This window comes from Tetrao urogallus (genome assembly GCF_951394365.1).
Source record: "Tetrao urogallus genome assembly, chromosome: Z".
In the NCBI taxonomy this organism is placed as follows: Eukaryota; Metazoa; Chordata; class Aves; order Galliformes; family Phasianidae; genus Tetrao; species Tetrao urogallus.
This window is the reverse complement of record NC_136816.1, coordinates 41786499-41809115: the sequence shown is the minus strand read 5'-3', so window position 1 is coordinate 41809115 and position 22617 is coordinate 41786499. Positions and strand designations below refer to the sequence as shown.

General features: G+C 37.8%; 1 protein-coding gene across 1 annotated transcript in view; it reads left to right on the top strand.

The window, feature by feature from the left end:
• The window catches only part of ADAMTSL1 (ADAMTS like 1), a gene marked incomplete at both ends in the record, with an annotated part of 386370 nt that overhangs the window by 279032 nt on the left and 84721 nt on the right, over positions 1–22617 (top strand). The window contains 3 exons of the mRNA XM_079548266.1: positions 6928–7039; positions 7913–8051; positions 19672–19722. Coding sequence (XP_079404392.1) covers positions 6928–7039; positions 7913–8051; positions 19672–19722 — 302 coding nt within the window. The remainder of the gene's footprint in view (positions 1–6927; positions 7040–7912; positions 8052–19671; positions 19723–22617) is intronic.

Genomic DNA, 22617 nt, shown 5'->3' with positions numbered 1-22617 from the left:
TTAAGCAGAGCTACTGCTGAGACTAGGATTTTGCTGCTAGTTGTCCAACAAACCGTAGTTAAGATAAAGGTCAAAACTGGATGTGGAATTACAATGAACACTAGTCCCATCCATTTAACTCTTATTTAAGTTGTGGTCCAGACAAGCAAAAAGTACTGGTGAAAGAGATTCCTTTGATTAGAGTCTAGGTTAGCAAACAAAAAACATACTGGGGCTTAGTTTAGACTTCCTGGGACCTGCAAGGGCATGTAGGAGATCACACAGGTACATGCCAGCTGGCAGATGCTTTTGGACTCCATGTCTAGGGCCAGGACTGGATTAAATAATATCTTTTGAACAAGGAGTGATTTACCTCGCTTAATGAAAGAAAAATGTTGAAGGAACTAGTCCTGCAAACACTGATAGATTAGGGTTAGGATGTCTCTCTTATGAGCTAAAATTCAGTCTTTGTGAACAGAAATAATGAGAGCTGAAAGCTTAATTGCTGCTAAGTTATATTATCTATCTTCAGCGGAAAATGACCTAAGAACTTTGCTGAACCATGGGATAGCCCACTGGAATATGGTCATTTCATCATAAAACTGTACTACTTCTTGTCACTTGCTAAGGTCATTTCTCTAGAGTGAAAACTGCAGGAAGTAACTCTTCAACAAGGCCTGCACAACTGGCTTTCATCAATCTGTGTTTCATTTCAGTACTTTTTTTTTTGTAAAACCTATAGTGTAGTTTCCCAATTTCCAAAAATAATACAACTTTTGTAATAATTTCTAGGTCAGGCCCACACATAATGACAAGCCTAAAAGGCAACTTAAAGTTTATTTATCTTGACTAGATAACCCTTGGGATAAATTTAGAAAAGTTCTATGTTTTTTCTCCTGTTACTGCAAATGTGGCAAAATGCATGGGAAACCATGTAGTAATCTTCCAAAAATTATGTGTAATTTCTGTTTCACACTCACCTTTGTTTCTGATTCAATATAAATGATTTCATCTAATAGTTCTTTACGTGATTATTCTCCTAGTCTACACATTCCACTTAATCTGTATATTACAGAACTGCAGTACTAGGTCAAGTAAAAAGTGTGCTTCACTTGTGTTTCTGTTTCAGAGAAGGACTGGTTTCATATTTGAAAAGGCAAGTTCTACAAACAGATCAGAGTTACCCTCTATTTTGCAGATTCTCCCTCTTGATCCTTATGTTGCATTTGTTTAGCTATTTTTATTAACTCAAATGAGACAGTCCTTCAGGAATCTTTTACAGAGAATTTGTCCTTTTTACAACGTCTAGTTTGTGTTTTAGTTTGTGCTTTAGTTCCGCAATGAATTCACTTCATTGTGTAAAATAAGGGACATGTCTTATTTAAAATCTTAGTTGTAATTTTACTGACTCCATCTGTTTTCCCAGTCTATGAAACAGTAAATGATTACTGCCTTTCCCCTTTCTCTGTGACTCCTCTATTTGAGACCTATATCATATCATACTGTAACTCATTCCTAATCTGAAGTATCCTACCACAATTAATTTCTCCTACTATCTATTCTGGTGCATACAATGGTTGTCCTTATTTTCCTAATCTGTCCTTTTTTCTATTTCCACTGTTATGTTTATATATTCATAACTTTTTAATGATATGCATAGAAATGGAACTGTTGTTTAAATATATAATTTTATTTTATGGAAGTATTAGTTTGCATCAAATCAATGTGCAGTTTGCTAAAATATGAAAATAATTGTTTATTTAATTAAGTGATTTAAATGATAAATATTTATGCAACTATTTAGGAATATGCAGAATTCCAAATGTCTTCATTCAAAAATCTGAACTACTTTTTTTCCACTTCTTAGAATCAATCTTCTATCATTATATTCCTCAACTACTACTAGTGAAACTTCATGACCAATGTCATGCTGAGCAATTACTGTTAAAATACTACTAGTTCTTTCTCTCTCCAGTGATTTTCAGCCAGGGGACATGAGAAAGACTGTACTGCAATAAACTTTTTATGATCCCAGCAAGGAAAATAATGAAATATCAATATATTAATCTGTAAATCTATAAACATACATCATAAGCACATCATATATGTTGATTTGGAAGGTACTCCTCATCTTCATAGCCTCTACTTCATTAAAAAAGCATATCAGAAGCAAGTAACACTCCATTGGGCAACCATAGCTGGGAAAAGAACCTACTAATCAAAGAATGAGTTCTGCAGAGTAGGACCTTTGAAGTGTTCTCAAAGTTTCACTTTTTACTACTATGCATAATTTTTTTTCAGTAGCAAACTTGTTCAATTCACTGTCAATCCTTTATTCTATTCATTTAGGAATCTGGCTAACAGTATATGTCCTAGCATGCATCTCTGTGGGACTCCACAGTCCTTCTGCCACTATAAAAGCAGGCTGAATGACCTTTCTCTTTTGCCCAGGAATCAGTCCATGGCAAGATCTAATTATTTCATGTGAATTTTCATTTGACAAGGGAACAAGAAAAGTCCTGTCTCAAAGGATTCCTTGGTGAAGTAGATTGAGAAGCTTGAACAGCATCACTTTTCTCAGAGACCTATCTTTGAGTTCTGCTCTTTTTTTTAATTCCACCTATAAGCCTAGTACATAGGTAGAGATTACTGGTCTCATGAAGCATCTTCTAAATCTTCTGTTAAGATTTTCTGTCTTGCTTTGGTTTAAACAATAGCTCTTTCATGAAAGTAAGCTAAATGCGTCATACATGACTTCCATTCTTGTATTCTTCAGAGGTTACATGGTACTACTGAGTGAATGCTTTTTGGATCTGAAGATTTGTTACCATTAATCTTACATTCGTGTTTAAAATATTGCTGGTCTAAAATCTACCTTGACATTTTCATTTGACACAGTAGAGACAAATATTCATTTTCTATTGTTTTGTCAAGATGTATTGTGTGTTTTTTTCTGGTATCCTTTAAATTTTCAAAATTGTCAGTTTCAAAAATCAATGACTTTTAAGTAATATAATACTTTGATGCCATTTTTTAATCCTTTTTCATCATTATAAAAAATATTTTTGTGGCAAATATTGCCTTTTAACTGTTTGCTTTTCATTTCTATGAACTATATATCTCAATAGGATTTTAATTTTTTACATTAATTTCTTAGATATTACCATGGTTAAATTATTGGTAATAAATATTCTGCAATACAGACTAAGCATATTCAAGCTGCATTCTCTTATATGACTAATGTGATGTTAGTGGTGAAAAGTTTTTTCCATGGGTGAGTAGGGTGTTAACAATAGTATCCACAAATTTAAGAAGAGATGCAGCAGGGCAGGTTTTGGAATATTTGGCTTTGCTCTTGTTGTCTCCTCATTTCAGAAGCTTCTGCTTCTGTTGTCACTAGAGTAGTGAATTCTGTACAGATTATCATAGTTGATAGAAGTAGTAGCTAATTCAGTAACCTTTATAGCTGACAGCTATTCTAGCCAATTCATTGCATTGGCTTTTGTCTAGTTCTTCTTTTGGAAGGAATTCAGTTAAGATTTGAACCTTGAAAAAATTCTGTTTCTGTTTTCTGAGTATTACTTTAAAGGCTTTTTACAAATCATCGTATCAACCTAAAGGTGACCTTATCTACCTTAATCCTACGTTGGGGCATGGTAAGCAAATTTGATTCAGAGATGTAGTCCATGGTAAATTGGAGACAATGTAATTTCACTGTGATTTCTCTATCTGGCCTAGAACCTGGGTGGAGAAGTGGCAGAGAAAGCTGTCTTCCACTTAAAAACAACACAGGGCTGTCATGATCAAGAGATATAAATCCAGAGATGTACAGTACATATGTTCCCTGGAGCAAAAAGTCGAGAGTCTTTTCAGCACTCCAAGGCAATTAAAAGTCTAATTCAGAGGAATCATGGTGCCGTCTTGTGTTATTGTGTTACACAATGTGCTTGAAAAACTTCAGCATCTCTCCTTGTGTCTGTTATGTCATTTGAAACAAGCCTGTACAATTATTTTCCCTGACTCCTTTTTTGGCTTCAAGAACAAAATATGAACAGCAGCAAAATTCTTGCACATCCTCTTTTCTTTTCAATGTAAAGTGTCACTGCATGAGAACAGGAATATCAAAGCACACTATGCAGAGAAAGTATTATACTAAAGCTTTGGGTTTTCTGACCCAGCACAAAGCACAAAATTACATATGCCACAAAAAGACAGTTCTCCATGCTCTCATCCCCAGTTCCTTTGTATGTTATCTTAGAAGATTTCAACATTAAACTTGGCACTAATAAATCACACCCAAAGATTTGGGATTTGGCACTTGCAGAAAATATTTGTAATAATAATGTGGAAAAACCATTTGAAGTTTCCTAATAAGCATGTTGGCCTGGAGTTAGATCATAATACACTAGATCAAGTTTCATAAGACAAAGGACAATATGCAGTAATAACCCCTTCCCTGTCTCCTAGCTTAGGACACACACTAGGAATAAGGGATACATTTTCTCCCTCCCCAGTACAAGAATTTTGTTAAATGTGAAAATATTTCTGAGTACAACTTATCATGAATTAACCCCACAATTAACATTGATAGTTTCTTGTTTATCCCTGCTGGTTATAAACCGCTGATTAAATTTGACAATCACCAAAGCAAACAACTATTGTGTTCTTCAGCAAATGTAGATAAATGGTTCAGGCACATGCTGCCAAAATCAAGCATGGAAGGGCTGGGTTTGGTGGCTGTTGGTGGTGGTTTTGCTTCTGGTTGCTTTTTTGTGGGTTTTTCTTTTTGTTTGTTTATTTGTTTTTTGTTTTGTTTTGTTTTGTTTTTTTAAATGGTTTCTTTATGTGAATTGATTGAATTTAGAGGCTTCGAGAGAAAGTTAACGTAGTACAAAGATTAAATCAGGTATTGCAGTTATGGTCACAAGAGTGCTCAGAATGATTCAAAAACATTATGCTGCCTTTTTATTTCAGATCAGAAGTTTGTTGTTTTCATTAAATATTTTGTGGTTATCCCTCAAACCAGTACTGTTTTTTATCAGTTCCAAACATTGGCTGAGCAACATCTTAGACCTTTGTGGTGCCATTCTAGATAATCTTTTACAGAATCCGTTATAAAAAAACAGGTTACAAGCTATGATTTTTTGAAACTATCTTTACAAGAAAAAATATATCTCTAGTTGCTAGTTGCAGTAATTTTAAACAGCTAATTTTTGATGGATAGACTGAGGACTGCGATTTAAACTAGCTCTTATAAGACTTTTGATATTCTTGGTGTTACAGATTGAGGGATGTGCTGTTGTTCTGAGCACTCCCAAGTTCCCTGAAACCTGGAAATCAAGGATGCTCCCCAGTGGATTGCAGTGCCCAAATGTAGGGCTGATTGCTCTACAATCTGAGTTCTGCTGATGTCTGCTATCAATATGTTTAGACAGGATTTTATTTGCAAGCAAAATTAATGCCATTTTCTCTGGATCAGTGACCCAGTGACATAAGGATTCAACACTCACTGTGATAGTAAGAAGACTTTTTCAGCACTGGCATTTCTCATATCTAGCAGTGTGTTGCAAATATGGCAAGGGTCAAAACTCCAGATCTGAGTATTTCAATGTGTGAAAGCTAGCCTTGTGCAGGAAAAAATTTCTTAAAGCACATAGCTGTCAAATGTCACATTCACTCTTTCAAAGCTTAGGCTGATGTTTTGCCCTGGATCAAGATCTTAGCTTTAGAAAACTGTCAAACAAAATTGAAAAAGACATTTTTGCTGCATGGAATAACCATTTATTGTTCCTGTTCTGCTTACAGTATTCCTTAAAAAAATAAATGATACTGTGCCTGCTTATTTCACTTACTTGTTCTGTATCATTTTAGCTCATAGCTATGGTTTTTTGCAATTCTTTCCTGCCTATGTTGTTATCATGGCCATATGAGTGACTTCCACCTTAGACTGGAAAATATGGACTTCTGCCTTTTCTCTCTGTTGGAGCTGACAGATACTTCTGCAGACACACAGGAATAGTCTGCAGGGAGATAAACTCTTTTGAATTCCTGATTTTTTCATGTGAACTCTTTTTCATCTCTTTCCTTTTATAGTAAGCTCTATGTGAGCTCTCAGTCTCTTGTTCTTCATGATTCAGTGAAGACCCTATTGCTGAGTACATCTTCTCAGTTTAAGACTCACTGATGATCCTTAAAAAACATAGGGTGAGAGCAGAATTCTCCCCAGTCAAGTCTTTTTCTGCACACTTAGATATGAGACCTCCCTGAATGGCTTCCAGCACAGCAGAACATTTTTCCCAGGAGTGCATGAGGCTTTCATGAGCCCAGAAAGACCCTTCTGAAGTGTGTGATTAATGCACTGTCCTCACACAGGGAATTAGATATCCTGCTTCTGACAGACAAACTTATTACGATATTAAGCCATGCAGAAGGCCTCCCATTTGCTGAAGAAGTTGTATTGCTACAGCTGTATTTTTTTTCCTGTTGGGAGTATACGTCACTGTTTACTCTAATTAGAAGAGGGCAGCCTTAGTCTCAGCGGGCCAGATCTCTTTCAGCCCTCAACATGTTCTGAAGTATTTTCATCTTCTTCCCTCTCTTCAAATTTTACTTTGATTTGTAGTCATGTTTCTGTCCATCTGCAGAAGAAAACAAAACAAACAACCAGATTATACTGTCAGATCAATTTGTCATATTTTTGCTTCTGTTTTTCGGTCTAGATTTTCATGATGTCTCTTTGTTTTTGGAAAGAAAGAAAAGTAAGGACAGATTGAAAGCAATGTTTCCTAAACAATGCAACTTGTTGAAAACGTAGAAAGAAGGCAGTACTGAAATACTTTTAAGTTCTCCTGAAAAGAAAAAAAGAGAAAACATAATGCTAAAATACTACTGAGAGCAGGAGTTTGGTGTTAATATTTGGTTCACTTTTTATCTTTGCATCTTTTTCAGATTGCCTATGTTGGTGCTGCTGACAGTTCGGTCCAGTTTATCTTCTATCAGCCTATCATTCATCGATGGAGAGAAACTGATTTTTTCCCTTGTTCAGCATCCTGTGGAGGAGGTAAAAATTTACCACTGTATTCCAAAAATAGTCATATACATGTAATATCTGTTCCAGCTTCTGAACTAAGTCCTTTAAAATAGGCAAAATCTATGCATGAAAGTATTTACAGCTAAGGAAGGGAGAGATGTAATAACGATTATAGTATTATTTGCATTTTTTGCATCGTTTGGGCTCTGTACTTAATACATTTGAATATCCACATGATCACACTTCATGCTACAGCTGTCAGACGTAAAGGATTTATGGGATTTGGACCCATCTGGAGTCACTGGATGTCTCCCTTCTTCATTTCTCACTATCACTAATCAGCAGCTTTACCCTTCTGAAATGAAACTGCATGTAAGATTCTCAATGTCCAATAAATCTCAGACTTTATTTTTTCTTTTTGTTTTAGATTTCTGATTTTGTACATGACCATAGCTGTTACCTTTGGTTTCTTACTGCACGTAATTTAGAGCAGGCAAGATCATGTTTGTTCAGTGTCTGCTACATCCTCCTAACATTTTGAGAACATCTTAAACATCTGAAGAACATGCCTCTTAATAAAATGGATGCAAGTTTTTGCATTACATTTAAGCACATCCTGTGACCAGTTAGGAGGAGATCTGAAACTACAGAAATCATCAGCATTAGTGACTATTTATCATTTGATCCAGCATTTTACCTATTTAACTTTTGAATATTTTATGATGTGTGAATTTTTGTAAATGAAGCTGTTGTTTTTAACCTTGTCTGTAAAATTGTAGCTGCTGTGTCCAAAATCTTGCATATTTTCAGCTAGCCGTTTACAAAATCAAAACTTAGATGTATTTCAGGCAGAAACAAGAAAAACACTACATCACATATTATTTCTTCCACTGTGCATTGCAGGTTATCAACTGACTTCTGCTGAATGTTTTGATCTGAGGAGCAATCGGGTAGTAGCAGATCAATACTGTCACTATTACCCTGAAAATATCAAGCCAAAGCCAAAACTTCAGGAGTGTAATCTGGATCCTTGTCCTGCAAGGTCAGTTGCTTCTAATCTTAAGAGTCCAGTTTAAAAATGTAAAGTTAAGAAAATATTTTGTTGCTAGTGTTGACTATGCCATTCAACCTTCTTCTTATCCTCAGGACCTGTTCTATAGAAAAAGATCTTAGCTAAGCACCTGCACATTACTAGAACTGGATTTGCAATTGGTTGTTTCTTCCCCACAGATTGCATTTTGCCTCATTAATCATAAAGTGAGAGGAAAAAAATTGACTATCATCAACACACATCTCTTAGGTCTTAGTGAAATGGGGTAAAAATGTTGTTGGAAAATGGTTGTCATCACAATTAGAGGAATCAGAGGTGTTCTTTTTTAAATTATTATTATTCATGTATATGATTTCTTCTTGATAAAAAATATACTTGCAGTCGTGGCAGCTTGTAAAAAACATAACATACAAAACATTTGAGGGCTACTCAGCAAGCGCACATGAAGAGATGCCCATTTATTTATCTCCTTTCTCTCTAGAATAGTTCTGTGTCAAGTTTGATAAAGAGTTCACAATCAAATGTCACATGAAAATATGTTATAGCCCTTCAAATTACTGGGGGTTGCCATAAGAAAAAAAAAGTAGCCAGGAGAAGAAGAATGCTTTTAGAGACTTCTGGGATGATGTGTCTACCTGACTGAGGGTAATTTCTTCCCATAACCAACTGTAACAGCTTCAGACTAGGTAAGCGTTATGACGTTATCAGAGCAGAACAGACCTGTCCAAACTCAAGATTTATTTTATCTCTTCTAACAAGCTTGCATTAAAGTTTGTTTTCATAACTATAGATAACACTCAGGTTTATCCATCACTACAGATATATTAAACCAAAATGTATGGCAGTTTATACTCCTTTTCTCTAGTAAATGCATTTTTAGTGGCAGCTCTTGTTGCAACTAATCAAAAGCTACAATTGTTATCATACAGTTAGAAGTGAAAATCTCCTCAAATTAAGAAGTGGAAATACCAAATCTCAAAATTCAGTATTGTTTCATTTGTATTGCACATTCTTTAACTTACATATTTTATCATCTATTTCATTAGGAAGCCTTAAGTATATCACATAAAGAATGCAACTTTAATAGGGCTTGTGAAAAGCATTTGCTGTTGAGCATGTAGAGATTTCCTACTCACAGTGCAACAGGACTATTTTTATTTAGCAGTGTTCTGCCCAGTTCAGTATTTAGTTTCACTTGTTCTAGTTCATTCCACCAAGTATGTATATATATATAGATATATATATATATATGTATATGTAAAAAAGATTTTTCTGGTTACTTAAATATATTAATAATTCCATTTTGAAACTTTACTGTAGAAAAGACTCTATATGTTTTCCTTGGTGGTTTTCTCAAATCAAAAATGGTGTCTTTGGATTTCTTTTAAGTAGATGTCAGTAAGGTAGGTCTGATCAGGGAGACATCACAGAATCACAGAATTGTAGGGGTTGGAAGGGACCTCCAGAGATCATCGAGTCCAATCCCCCTGCCAAAGCAGGTCGCACAGGTAGGCATCCAGGCAGGTCTTGAACATCTCCAGAGAAGGAGACTCCACCACCTCCCTGGGCAGCCTGTTCCAGTGCTCCGTCACCTCACTGTAAAGAAGTTCTTGCGCATGTTTGTGCGGAACTTCCTATGCTGCAGTTTCCGGTCGTTTCCCCTTGTCCTGTCTCCACTCACCACTGAAAACAGTCTGGCCTCGCCATTCTGCCCCCTACACCTTAGATATTTATAGACCTGGATCAGGTCCCCTCTCAGTCTTCTCTTCTCAAGGCTGAACAGACCCAGTTCACTCAGCCTTTCCTCATAGGAGAGATGCTCCAGGCCCTTCACCATCTTCGTGGCCCTCCGCTGGACTCTTTCCAAGAGATCCTTGTCTGTTTTGTACTGGGGAGCCCAGAACTGGACGCAGTACTCCAGATGAGGCCTCACCAGGGCAGAGTAGAGGGGGAGGTTCACCTCCCTCGACCTGCTGGCCACGCTCTTTTTAATGCACCCCAGGATGCCATTGGCCTTTTTGGCCACAAGGGCACACTGCTGGCTCATGGCCAACCTGTCGTCCACCAGGACACCCAGGTCCCTTTCCGCAGAGCTCCCCTCCAGCAGCTCATCCCCCAACCTGTACTGGTGCATGGAATTATTCCTCCCCAGATGCAAGACTCTACACTTGCTTTTGTTAAACCTCATCTGGTTTTTTCTGCCCAGCTCTCCAGCCTGTCCAGGTCTTGCTGAATGGCAACACAGCCTTCAGGCGTGTCAGCCAATCCTCCCAACTTTGTATCATCAGCAAACTTGCTGAGGGTGGCCACTATCCCCTCATCAAGGTCATTGATGAAGATGTTGAACAAGACCGGACCCAGCACAGACCCCTGAGGAACACCGCTAGTTACAGGCCTCCAACCGGACTCTGCACCACCAACAACGACCCTCTGTGCTCTGCCAGTCAGCCAGTTCTCAACCCACCTCACTGTCCACTCATCTATCCCACACTTCCTCAGCTTTGTTATAAGGACGTCGTGGGGGACAGTATCAAATGCCTTGCTGAAATCAAGGTAGACTACATCCACTGCTCTCCCCCTATCCACCCAGCCAGAGACAACATCATAGAAGGCTACCAGGTTGGTCAAGCACGACCTCCCCCTTGTGAACCCGTGCTGACTACTCCTGATAACCTCCTCTTCTTCCAGTTGTCTGGAGATAACATCCAGTACAAGCTGTTCCATCACCTTTCCAGGGACAGAGTATGTATGAGTGCCTCTGAAAACAGGGTTGCTGAAAGATGTGAATTAATATGAAATCTGTTTTTAAGATTCACCTTTCATGGTAGGTAGCAGTGAGAAAACAATTTTTTGTAGCTTTTTCTTATCTTAAAGCCTAAGTTGCTTTGTTTTGTTTTGTTTTGTTTTGTTTTGTTTTGTTTTGTTTTTTATACAACTCTGAGTCAAATACACTATTTGCCTCAGGAATTTGTACTAAGGATTTTTTCCATTCTTTTCCCAATAAATTTAATGATGTGTGTAAACGGAAAGACAACTGCATAGAGGAAAAAAGAAAAAAATAACTTCTGGGCAGATTTCAGGAAGTGATTTTTGTTTTATATAAGACATACCAGGGCAAAGTTGTTGATATAAAGATCCTGAGGGGAAGGAAAGTCATTTAGAAGCCCAGCTCTGCCATTCCGGGGTACAGGCAGTAACAGGAAGCAATTGGCTTTTTGGAAATATCCTCACAGAATGCCAAATTGCAAAAGATTATTTTCAGAAGTGTCTTTGTAAAGAATTCAATAACCAACAATAGACAAAAAAAGAGAGGAAATCTGTGGTAACTTCTGGAATCTTGATGCTTTCTTACAGTCAAGAAGAGGGTAGGTAAGGCAGAACAACAGGACTTGGATTGCGGAGGAGGAGGCATCTCAGCACTTCAGAGCATTTGCTGTGTGTCAGCCATTCTGCCCTTCCAGTATAAAACAAGATCATAATTCTTTTTCCTGGCAAACCTAGTTCCAATGAGGCATATCTGATTAGTGGTTGCTGACTCTTCTTATGGTGTGTCAGTGAATGCCTCAGAAAATGATTTTGGAAGACCACAGTGACACTGAATAAAACAACCAAGACAGAGAGGTTACATAAAAATTTTCAGCAAGGAATAGTCAGAAAGAGATAATAAAATGAGTACTATGACTGTCACGTAAACTTCCAATTACTTGTCTCTTTAGGCTTAGAATATGAAAACTTTTCACTTTATTGTGCTCATTATGAAAAATAGATAACATTGCTGGCATTATGACAAGTAAAAAAAAAAAAAAAAAAAAAAGAACAAATGTGGAAAATGAATCAATTTTTGAGGGAGGGGGGATGGAAATACAGTTTTTCACATAGAGGCAAAGCAGTGAGTGGAAGATTATGTCAATTTTATCAAGTCTATCCCCTTCGATGTGGCTGCATCCAACATTCTTATTTCAGGTGTTCACTTAATTGAAGTCTTTTAACTGTCCAAAAACTTCACACTCTTGAGGGTTTGGAAAAGTGTTTTTAGCTGTCAACAGTATCCTCTTGAGTGATACATTCTAATGAAAGGAGAAACGATTTTTTTCTGCTCTTAGAAAAAGAAGTCTGTTCAGACTTGACTTAAATGGGTGTGCTAAAGACATACAGGACAAATCTGACGTGCTGTAAATTGAACATACCATTCCTTTTATAATTCAAAGGCATTCCTCTAAAAAGCAATTTTCACAAATGTGTTGAAGGTTTTTATGCCACTCATCACTGTGAGGTACTCTCTGGAGTAAAATCACTGCTGCTTCTAGATTTCATGTTCAGCTTTTAGGTTGCATTCCCAGGTGCATCGTTCTTTGTTTTTACTGATCTGTTCTATTGTTTACATCATACCTATCTCTGAAGCACATTAATATGGGCTTCTCTGAGTCACAAAAGCTCTCCTGATGTTTTTACCAGGACATTTCAATGCTGTATAAAGATTTCCAAAGGCATCTTCAGCAAAGATTCTAATTCATGCAGCAGTTGTCTCACAAACTTCACAATAGCAAGCCTCTAGCATGTGTCTGTTTTGTCACTTTGCTGAAAACACCAGCCCATTCTGCACAGGCAGTAATTCTAGAATCTTCTAGAACATTATCAGTAAGCTTACCCACAGAAATAATGGTAGAACTGGTGTGAAATTTTTGGAAAACTCAACTTGGAAGTTCAAGCAAGATTTTCAGTACTCAGAGAGCTGAAAGAATTATCAAACATGCAAGGTTTGTGGAGTTCTCCAGCAAAATTGCAAGCTTGTTTTCCTTCCCATCAGAGATTTTCTTTTCACATTTTCACTTAACTATTATACTTCAGTGATTCTGAAAACACATTGTAATGTGAACATAAATGCTGTTTCTTGGCAAACTAGTGCATCATTACTTTTATACACTTCATTCAAGAGAAACAGATGTGTGAGTGGTGAGTAAATATTTATGATTAAAAGGGCAATGCAGAGTATGCTCTTAATCAGCAGCAGAGCTCTCCTCACTTCATTACAAATTGTCACCTGAATCAGAAAATTGCTAAAAGCATGCTTTTAGTTTGTTACTCTGAAGATTTTGAAGTAGACCAGCAATTAAGAAACGAGTAACACAACAGTGCAGTGTTCCTATTTTCACTAGATTATTTTTGGAAGATGAATGAAACTGGAATGAATCCATTTGCCTTTTCCCCCATCACATCCTTATCTCTAAATTGGAGAGATATGGATTTGAAGGGTGGGCTGTTTGGTAGATAAGGACTTGGTTGGAAGGTCAGAGGCAGAGGGTAATGGTCAATGGCTCTGTATCCAGGTGGAGTCCAGAAGTGGATGACATTCCCCAGAGTCTTGGGACTTTTTAGTATCTTTATCAGTGACATAAATAGTGGGATCAAGTGCACCATTAGCAAATTTGCTGATGACACCAAACAGGTTTTGCACTTGGGTAGAGGTAATCCCAGTACAGCCTGGGAGAAGGACTCCTTGAGAGTAGCTCTGCTGAGAAAGATTTAGGGTTCTGGTAGATAAAAAATGTAAGCTAACAGTGTGAGTTTGTCAGTGCGCTTGTGGCCTGGAATGCCAGTGGTACCCTGATTTGTATCAAAAGAGGAACGGCCAATAAAGCAAGGGAGATGACTGTCCCTCTCTGCTCTGCCCTTGTGAGACCTCACCTGGAGTACCGTGTCTGGATCTGGAGCCCTCAGCAGAGGAAAGATGTGTAGGTTTTGGAGAGATTTATATTAGATGTCAGGAGACACTTTTTAACTGAGAAGGTGGTGACGTGCTAGAACAGGTTAACCAGAGAGATTATAGGTGTCCTATCATTGAAGGTATGGCCAACACAGCCAATCTGGTCTAGCAGTTGGCAACCCTGTCTGCAGCATTGGAACCTGTTTACTCTTGAGGTCCATTCCAATTCAAGCCATTCTATGATTCTATGCAGTGCTGGTGTGTCTTTTAAAAGGTGGGCAGAGCTTTATGATTTACACAGTAGTAGTCATATGTCTACAATGATGAGAGAGGTTTGCGACAGTGACTCATTTATTGATTATTGACTTTGAGTGGGATATGTGAAAGATTTTAATTTTCACATAAATATCCCAGATACTCCAGATACTGGGCTTTTTGGCAGTATCTCTGTTTATTGCATGGATATAAGACCTTTGTCATAACAACACCCTTTCCCAAAGTCTGCCTCAGACAAGCAGTCACTTTTGTAGATTTACATTTTTACTTAAGTTCTTAATTTGTTGAAGAAGTTGAGAAGGGTTTCTGTCTTACAGAGTTCTCTGTACCTTGGTTTCCTCTGCTTACTGGATCTAGTCTCAATTTCCACAGCCAGTCATAGATTCTAAAGACAGACTTACCAGCTACAAACAGCAGTTCCATGGAGAGATGAGACATGAAGGTTTTATCGAAACAGAGGGTGAAAAAAGCCTTTTGCAGTAGCATGGCTGAATTTGCATGTGCTACAGAAGTTAGATTGGCATTGGCAAAAAGTGTGCAGCCTGCAAATGAGAGAGCATAGTCAACAAACATCAGTCATCCTGCTTACAATTTATTTTTAACCAGTCAAAATGCTACAGAGGAACTACCTAAGCTGCAAGAGCTAAGGTGATGCATTTTGCATAAAAAATAAGGAAGAAGTTTAATAGGTAAAAAACAATTCAGAGCAGTAAGAAGGGAATCACTGTGTAAGTTTTCAGGAAGGCTAATTGGAAATCATGATGCATGGAGAAGAAATGGCAGTACGTATGTCTCCAGACACAGATGTAGGTGAAGAATGAGCTGATAGCACTGGAAATGTTCTGATAGTTGTAACCAGAATCAACTAAGTTCAAGTATAGGTTAAAGACCATCTGCAGATACTCCTAATGCATAAAAAAGCAATTTTCAAGTCAAATAGGCAAAAACTAGAATTCTTGGGTAGGGCAAAAGGCATTTAAGTTAAGCTGTAAAATGAGTTTGTCAGAACAGGCAGGAAGGGTGGGCCAGGAAACATCCATCAGAGCAAAGATATGAATAGCAGAGCAAATTCAGGAGGTAATTTATATTAAAGAAAGACAAAAGATAGGCAAAAAAAAAGCCTGTCAGGATTCATCAGATAACAAACCACAAGGAAAACCTTGTACTGTAATACGCATCAAAAAGAGGTATCTGTCCATCCAAGAAGAAGTTATGGCAAATAGTCCGTTTTATTACATCCTTCATCCAGAAGAGAAGACAATTACAGCAAGTAGTAAGGTGGTCAGTAAAAGATATTTGCACTGGATAGTCCATTGTTAACATAACAAATTTCTGTACTTGCCTCAATCAGTCCTTACCCAAACCACCATAAAATATTAAGCAGAATTAAAAAGGTGAAAATTTTCAGAAGCACTACGGAAGTGATGCAACAGGACGTAAGTATTTTTCCCACTTTGAAGTAATAACATCTATTTCAAGTTCTGTAAAGAGCTTAGACTTCAGTAGTCTGTGGTAGTGATAAGTAAACAATGTTTTCTAGAATTTCAAGTCTGTACACCATGAGGAAGTAATTTATTGCAAAGATGAAATATTGTGCTGAATTTTCTGTCTAAAGTGGGAAATTTCTGGAGGGTGGCACAAAAATATAGCTTCCTCAACAATATCTTGCATTGGTTGATTAATGAGAGTCTATTCAAAACATGTTTAGGTAGGGGACAGTTGCCTTCTACCAATCTTCAAAGATGCAAAAATTGTTAAAAACAGAATACATCCTAAATCTTCAAGTCCCATACTGATAGAGTGCAATATCAAAAACTAATAATAAAATCACTGATACCTAAAGGAATAAGCACAGTGGAATTCATACTGGTTGTGTATCTGAGTATTACAACATGCAGTACTTGCAAAAGTAAGTATTCAAAAACCAGCATTACCTGTACGAAGGTATTGCAGTAGATGCCATCAATCCTAGCTCTGAATAAAAGTTGTGATAATTTTAAAGACCAGCATATGGAAACCTTAACAGATACCATCTTTTTAAGGATCTGATTATCTTTTTCTCAGAGCAGACAGTGATCCTGTAGCAAAAGGTGACATTATCACTCTATTTTATTATTACTGAGCACTGTGCCAAGTGGGAGCAGTATCACACACCACTCTAGGTGACAGGATTTGTAGAATTAAATTTGAGACTTTTTCACAAGCCTGTAATCTGTCTAGTGATAATCAGAGCTCTCGTGGGGTTAATTGCTTGGTTGCTAAATCTTTGTCTTGTCATATATGATGAACTTTTTCATATCTCCCAAGTATTTCCTTTCACTTCATAAGTTATTGTATGAGTCCCCATTGGGAAAAAAAGTAGCAATTCTGGGCAACAGGGAGTGTGGTCAGCCCTTCTCAGCCCCCAGGCGTCTGCTAGCTTGGCAGATGCTGACCCAAGAGCTATGGACATGTGGAAAAAGGAGGTAGGAAGGACTGACTCATAGTCCAAGAGAGTTATCAGGGAGCTACAGGACAGAGATGTTCAAGCCTGCCATTTATGCTAAAGGGTTAGCTTAAGTGAAGAAAGTATCTGTGGAGGAATACTTTCAAGGAAAGCTGCTGCAGGCATTTGTCCCAGAGGAAAGCCAAATATTTGCACGGATGGCAGACCTGGGTACAACACACCCACCTCTGGCATGTGCAGTTCCAGCTCCAGCTGAACATATGCCTTGGAAGAGCAATTGCACTGTCATTGCCTGTACTCAGAAGGAAAACAAACGAATCTGCAGAATATATGAAACAACTTGTAGGTCTGAGAGACATGAGAGGTTTCAGACATGAGAGACATAACAGTTCTTCAAAATTTCTTCATGCTCTCCTGCTCCTTCTGCAGCAAGTTTGTTCCGGGTGTTGTGTAAATTAATTCAGTTTGCTACTTCAGTGCCGGACAGAAATCTCAGTGCAGTAGAAAAATTATTAGTAGCTCTCTCTGTTAAGCACATTAGTACCTTATTTAGCACATTATCCTCTTTATGTTGCCCAAGTAATGTGCAGTGAACAAAGCCCATATCCTAGATCTTTACCATATTTTTGTAGGATTATGATGTGTTGATAGGTTCATGGAATTTAAGCCACTCTGTCTACTTAAGTACAGATTCACCAAAATCATCTAGGAAGTACTTCTTCTATGCTTCACTTAGGTCAGCTCTTTTTCTGTGAGCTATAAACACACATACGCACTCAACAAAACAGTACATAAGAGCAGCTTATAAAGATGCAGTTGCCATTAGTGGTGTAATGACCATATGCTGTTCTGCTGTGCCTTCAAATTGATATTTAAAACCATAAATGTAACCTTTGCATATCAGTGTCAGGCACTTTGTCCTCACTCTGACCATGGAGCTTATCTGGATCTGTAAGAGCCAACGTGTGAACTTTTGGCAGCCCCTCACACGCACAAGGGCAGTGTCAATAATTCTGTGGAGCTTTATACCATTTACAGAAATGTACTTTATGAATGTAGAATTCTTTGAGCGTCAAGCCTTTCCAATGACAATATTAATTTAGTGCTTTGTAAATGTTATTTAGTCTTCATAACAGTGTTTGGATGTAGTACAGTTATTTCCATTGGAATGGCCTTGGATATTATGCATTCTAATACATGCAGGCCTGGCTTATGCATACAGACAATGTTTATTAGAAAGAAAATATTTCTCACTGCAATGAGAGAGAAATGTTTTGAAATCTGTTTCTTTCTTAGGTACTAGATGCTTTTATAGTATAATTATTTCATTTCTGAACTTCGTATATTAATCTTTTCTCCAACCACTCCTCAGCAAACTGATGAGCTGGAAAGTGCAAAAGGCTTCAGAGTAGATCTTCTGCAGCAGTGATAGAGCAGTCAGAAAAACAGCAGATTCTCAAAAGTATGAACCAAAAGAGAAAGGAAAATAAAATGAAAAATAAAAAGAAAAAAGAAGAAAAAGAAAATGAGAAAAAATGGTTTCTTTCCATCTTTTTAAAATACATCTATAGAATTTCTCAAACTTTTGCAAGCATTAACCAGTCAAATAAAACCTGAAAAGTCTTGCTACCTGGCCATAGTATAAGTGGCCTATTTGTCTTTTTTAAAGTTTCACAGGACCAAATGTGTCATCCTCTTTTTGTGGAGATTTTGTGGAGATAACAGTTTTCTCTAGATACAAATGTGCAGATGCACATAAGGGATTCCTGTGACTGCAGAGATTGATAAACTGATAAGGATCCATCCAGGTCCCCATGACATGCTCACAGGGCTTCTGCACCTTTCGGCGCATTAGCTGGAAAATTCTAGCACACTGAGCTAACACTGACTCTTCACTGTGAAAACACAATGGAATCCATCCTTCTGTCACAGTCAAATTGCACAAAAAAAAAAAACCTTAGTATATCGAGTCTCCTCTGAGTATTTAGACCAATTTACAAGGAACTATTTTGAGAATGAAACATACTTTCTCTCTTCCCCCTCCTTTTCTCCTTCCTCCTTACAGAAACCCAACATAACTATCATCTCTCGTCTGTATAATACCAAACACCACCCTCATTCTTTTCAGTGAGTCTCCTCTCTTTGTTACTTGGACAGGGACATGCTTTCTATTCTTTTACACCTAGTATTTATTCTTTGATGGTTCTGTCCACCTGCTCCCAAGTCCCCTATTGCACCCTGGCTTTCATAAAGGTGATATATGAGGTACTCTAGGTTCATGTTCGACATTAATAGTCATGTGAGATAACTGGGAGAGGGTGAGCATAGAGAGTTACTCTGAGTCAGAATCTATCAAAATGGAAAAGTATGACATTCCAGGCCAGCAGTTCAGTGAAATCTTGTATCTGAGAATATGTCAAGTGATATCCATCTTGCAGATTACTGACATGATAACAGTTCTGATAATTGCTAGTTTTTATCTATATTACTGCCAAACTTGACAGTGCCAAAAAAAAAAAAGAAAAAAGAAAAGAAAAGCAAACAGAAGCCCTGATAGGTTACTCTTCTCTCCAGCTCTTTCTGGCTTCAAGGAAAATCCAAAGAAACAGACCAATTCTAAACATGAATAAAATTGGGTGGATTTAAGGTGGAGAAATAGAACTGAGGATCTAAATAATTGCATGGGGATACTTTCAGTTCCTAATCCCAGCTTCCATGAAAGCAGAAGTCTTATCTGAAGGGCAGAAACAACCATATAGTTACTAAAAATGGACTTAATCTAGAGCTCTCTGAATTGCACAGAAGTTCAGTTATCTTCAGTACTTCAAATCTAAGTATCATGTGAGAATTTTTTTTCTTATGACAGATTATAACCTAGAAATTCAAGTAATATTCAAAAAATTCATTTGGATCGTTTTGTGATAGTAGGCTGGTTCTTAGTAAAGAATTAGTATATTCATAAAAACAGTAGTTATTCATGATTTATTATTTAATGACTTGGAAACTGTAGGATGAAAGCATATGTTTTAAATGTGGTAGCAACCACTTTTTTCTTTGTTTTGGATTGTTTTGGTTTGGTTTTGTTTTTATAATGTTGTGTAAAAAGTTGTATAATGTAATCATTTAGTATTTATTTCATTATGTATACCTTCTACTCAGAGGGTTGGCATTATTGTTCCTAACAGTGATGGATACAAGCAGATCATGCCCTATGACCTCTACCATCCCCTTCCACGGTATGTAAAACAATCAACCAGATGCTAGCATTAGCTAATACATTTATTGTTTTTTCCTCTTCTCTGCAATTCTGCTTTACTCTCAAAACGAGATAATGCCTGCTGTTTTCTTTTTCCTGTGAACTCCTGCAGATTAACCTAAAAGTGTTCCACTACTAACCTGTTGTAAATTCTATTGCTGCAGAACTGAAACAATATTCTAACTGAAGCAGTAATGTGGCTTTATTAAGTGTGTGGTCCCTTTCTCTATCTTCCCACAGTATTCCCCCATCCCTTCATCTTTTTCTCTCACACTTTTCCCTTCCTTTACTTGTATCTGAACATGACTGTGCAATGAAATATCAGACCTTCTATCTCTCTGACGTTGCTGTTTCTTGCATGCTTATAAACTGTGAGATGTTGATTTCAGACAGTGTTGTGTCCTGATCCAGCAAACCTATGCTAAAGCCTTTCCCAGAGGCATTAATCTGTTGGCTCCTCTGGCAACTCAGAGATCAGGGACTGGAATAGAATCAAGGCCTAATGCATATTATTAATTATCTCACAATTAAAATATCTTTAATGTAAGACTTGAGATTTTAATGAAAATAATTACATGAGCAATTACTTTTAAAGCAGGTAATAAGGCTGGTGCTGGTAAAAATGCTTGGTAAATGAGGGATAATAACCAGGTGGTTTTGAAAAACTGCTGGGACATGCAGTAGTATTCAGTTAATTTATTGTGTCCCATGATATCTATTATGCTACAGAAAAAAACCTCCACCATAACACTAGTCTCATCTTGGTGAGGAAATGGTCTCCCTCAAGTCACTGTGAGGATTTCCTTCATAATTGTACAAATGCAATGTACTCACATTTGACATAGGGTCTATAGCAAATCATAAGCCTATCCCAAACTGACTGAAAAGATAAGAAGGAGAGTAGCTTATTTGACAAACCAGCTGCCATTCATATTAGCAATCTTTATGTGTGATGAGTCATTTGTAAGTGTATATAGGTTGCTCCGAAAGTATGCCTCCTAATTATTTCCATGGAAACAACAACAGGTACAAATAGCACAATAACACTTTTTGATAGAGCAAGTTTTCAGCTACAAAACACAGTTTTTCAACATAACCACCACCAGAAGCACTGCATTTTCCTCAGTGATGAAAAATGCCTGCATGCTTCATTTGTAACAATGTGCACCAGTGGAGGTGACCCTTGTCACTGTTGCCACTGCTGAAATGCACAATCCACCACCTCACTGTGCTCATATCCACTGCTTGACCTCCATTAACATTCACAAATGTCGGTGAATGTCATTGGGTGCCATTTTTTCTGCATGGAGGAATTCAGTGCCACAGCTTTGCTTCATATGCACTTCCATGACAGATGCCACTGTGTCAGAGTGCCCCTCTGCTGCCATCTGTCAGCAGCAATAACAGTAATAACATGTAGTGGAATGCTGGTGGGAAGGTTCAGCCTCTACTGCCATACCACCAACATCTACTTCTGGTGTTGTGGGCCAGTGTATTAAAATAGAAGACATTACTTTCAGAGCAGCCCTTGTATGTCCAATAAATGTACTTAATTTCCATAATTTTCAGATTATATTTTCTGTGCTCTGTGCTTGCCTGTTGGCAGCTAAATGCTTGGGGGTGCATACATAAATTCATTATTACTACTCATGAGATGTACTCATAAAATTTAATCCTGCCTTTCATTCCTTTTTTTTTTGGAAAACATTTTTCTGCATTTTTTATTAAAAAATAAACACGTAACTATGAACCTCAAAAATTAAGCCTCCATTGTTCAAGAATACAGAAGCTTGAATATTCATACAGCATATAAGACTAGCTTTGAGAGTGCTATATTTTATTTCCACTGTGTTCAAAGGCTTTGCACACTGACAAAAACAAGCATGTATCAGAGGATGATTCAGCGGCACTCAACAGTGGAAGGATTGTATTTAAGGAAAAAGCATCCTGAGCTGGCAGCTGGGCAGAGGCTTTTTTGCGTCTGAAGAAAATCCAAGATGAAGGATCAAAATGCCCTGAGGTGTTTGACTTTCATTAACACTGAAAGTGATCAAAAGCCTGATACTGTTTCTCAAGCTTTTCTGTATTATGGGCTCACCCCACAACAGTTCCTTTACATCCACTGACCCGGCCACTCTTTTTTCAGCTTTTTTACCAGCAGCTCAGGCTGCAACTGCTGGCTGAGTCCTTTACCCCACCTTCCACTCAACATCTGGTCCTGTGAACCCACAAACAGGGCTCATGTCTCCCTCCCTCACTCCCAGAAGGAAGACACAGTGGCAGGTCTCTTCTCCAAGCCTCAGAGGCAGAAAAAACAGACACTGATTAGACCACAAGGTTGGCATCAAGGTTGACTCAAGGCCAGGGCAGAAGGACAAAATATTTCTCTCAACCCACACAGCTTAGGAAAAAATTAAAAAATAACATAAAAATCCCACAAAGGAAACAAAAACACACGCACAAAAAATGGCCCCAGTCACACTATCTCTCTGAGGCTGACATTTGATACTGGGGACAGAGGAGAGTAGCAAACTTTAGGAGAAGTGGCACTTTAGGAGAAGTGAAAAGGAAATTTGGGAAAGTGTCTGCAAGATTTACCTACTGCTCTCTCTGCATTGGGTTTTATCATGAAAGAAAGGTACAGTTCTGTGGATACAGTGCTCGCTTTGGTGCACTGCCACGTCCTCTCACAAATCCTCAGTCAGTACTGCCTGTTTTGTAACTTGAAAGGGTTTCACCTTTAAGAGCTGTGTGGCTGAGAACTCTTTTCTGTCTTACACACATATAAAACCCGAGGAACAAACTGCTTGCCTAGATTAACCATCTTTGTATTGCCAAGGTTGCCAGAGGCACCCAGCAGCCTTTCCCAACAACT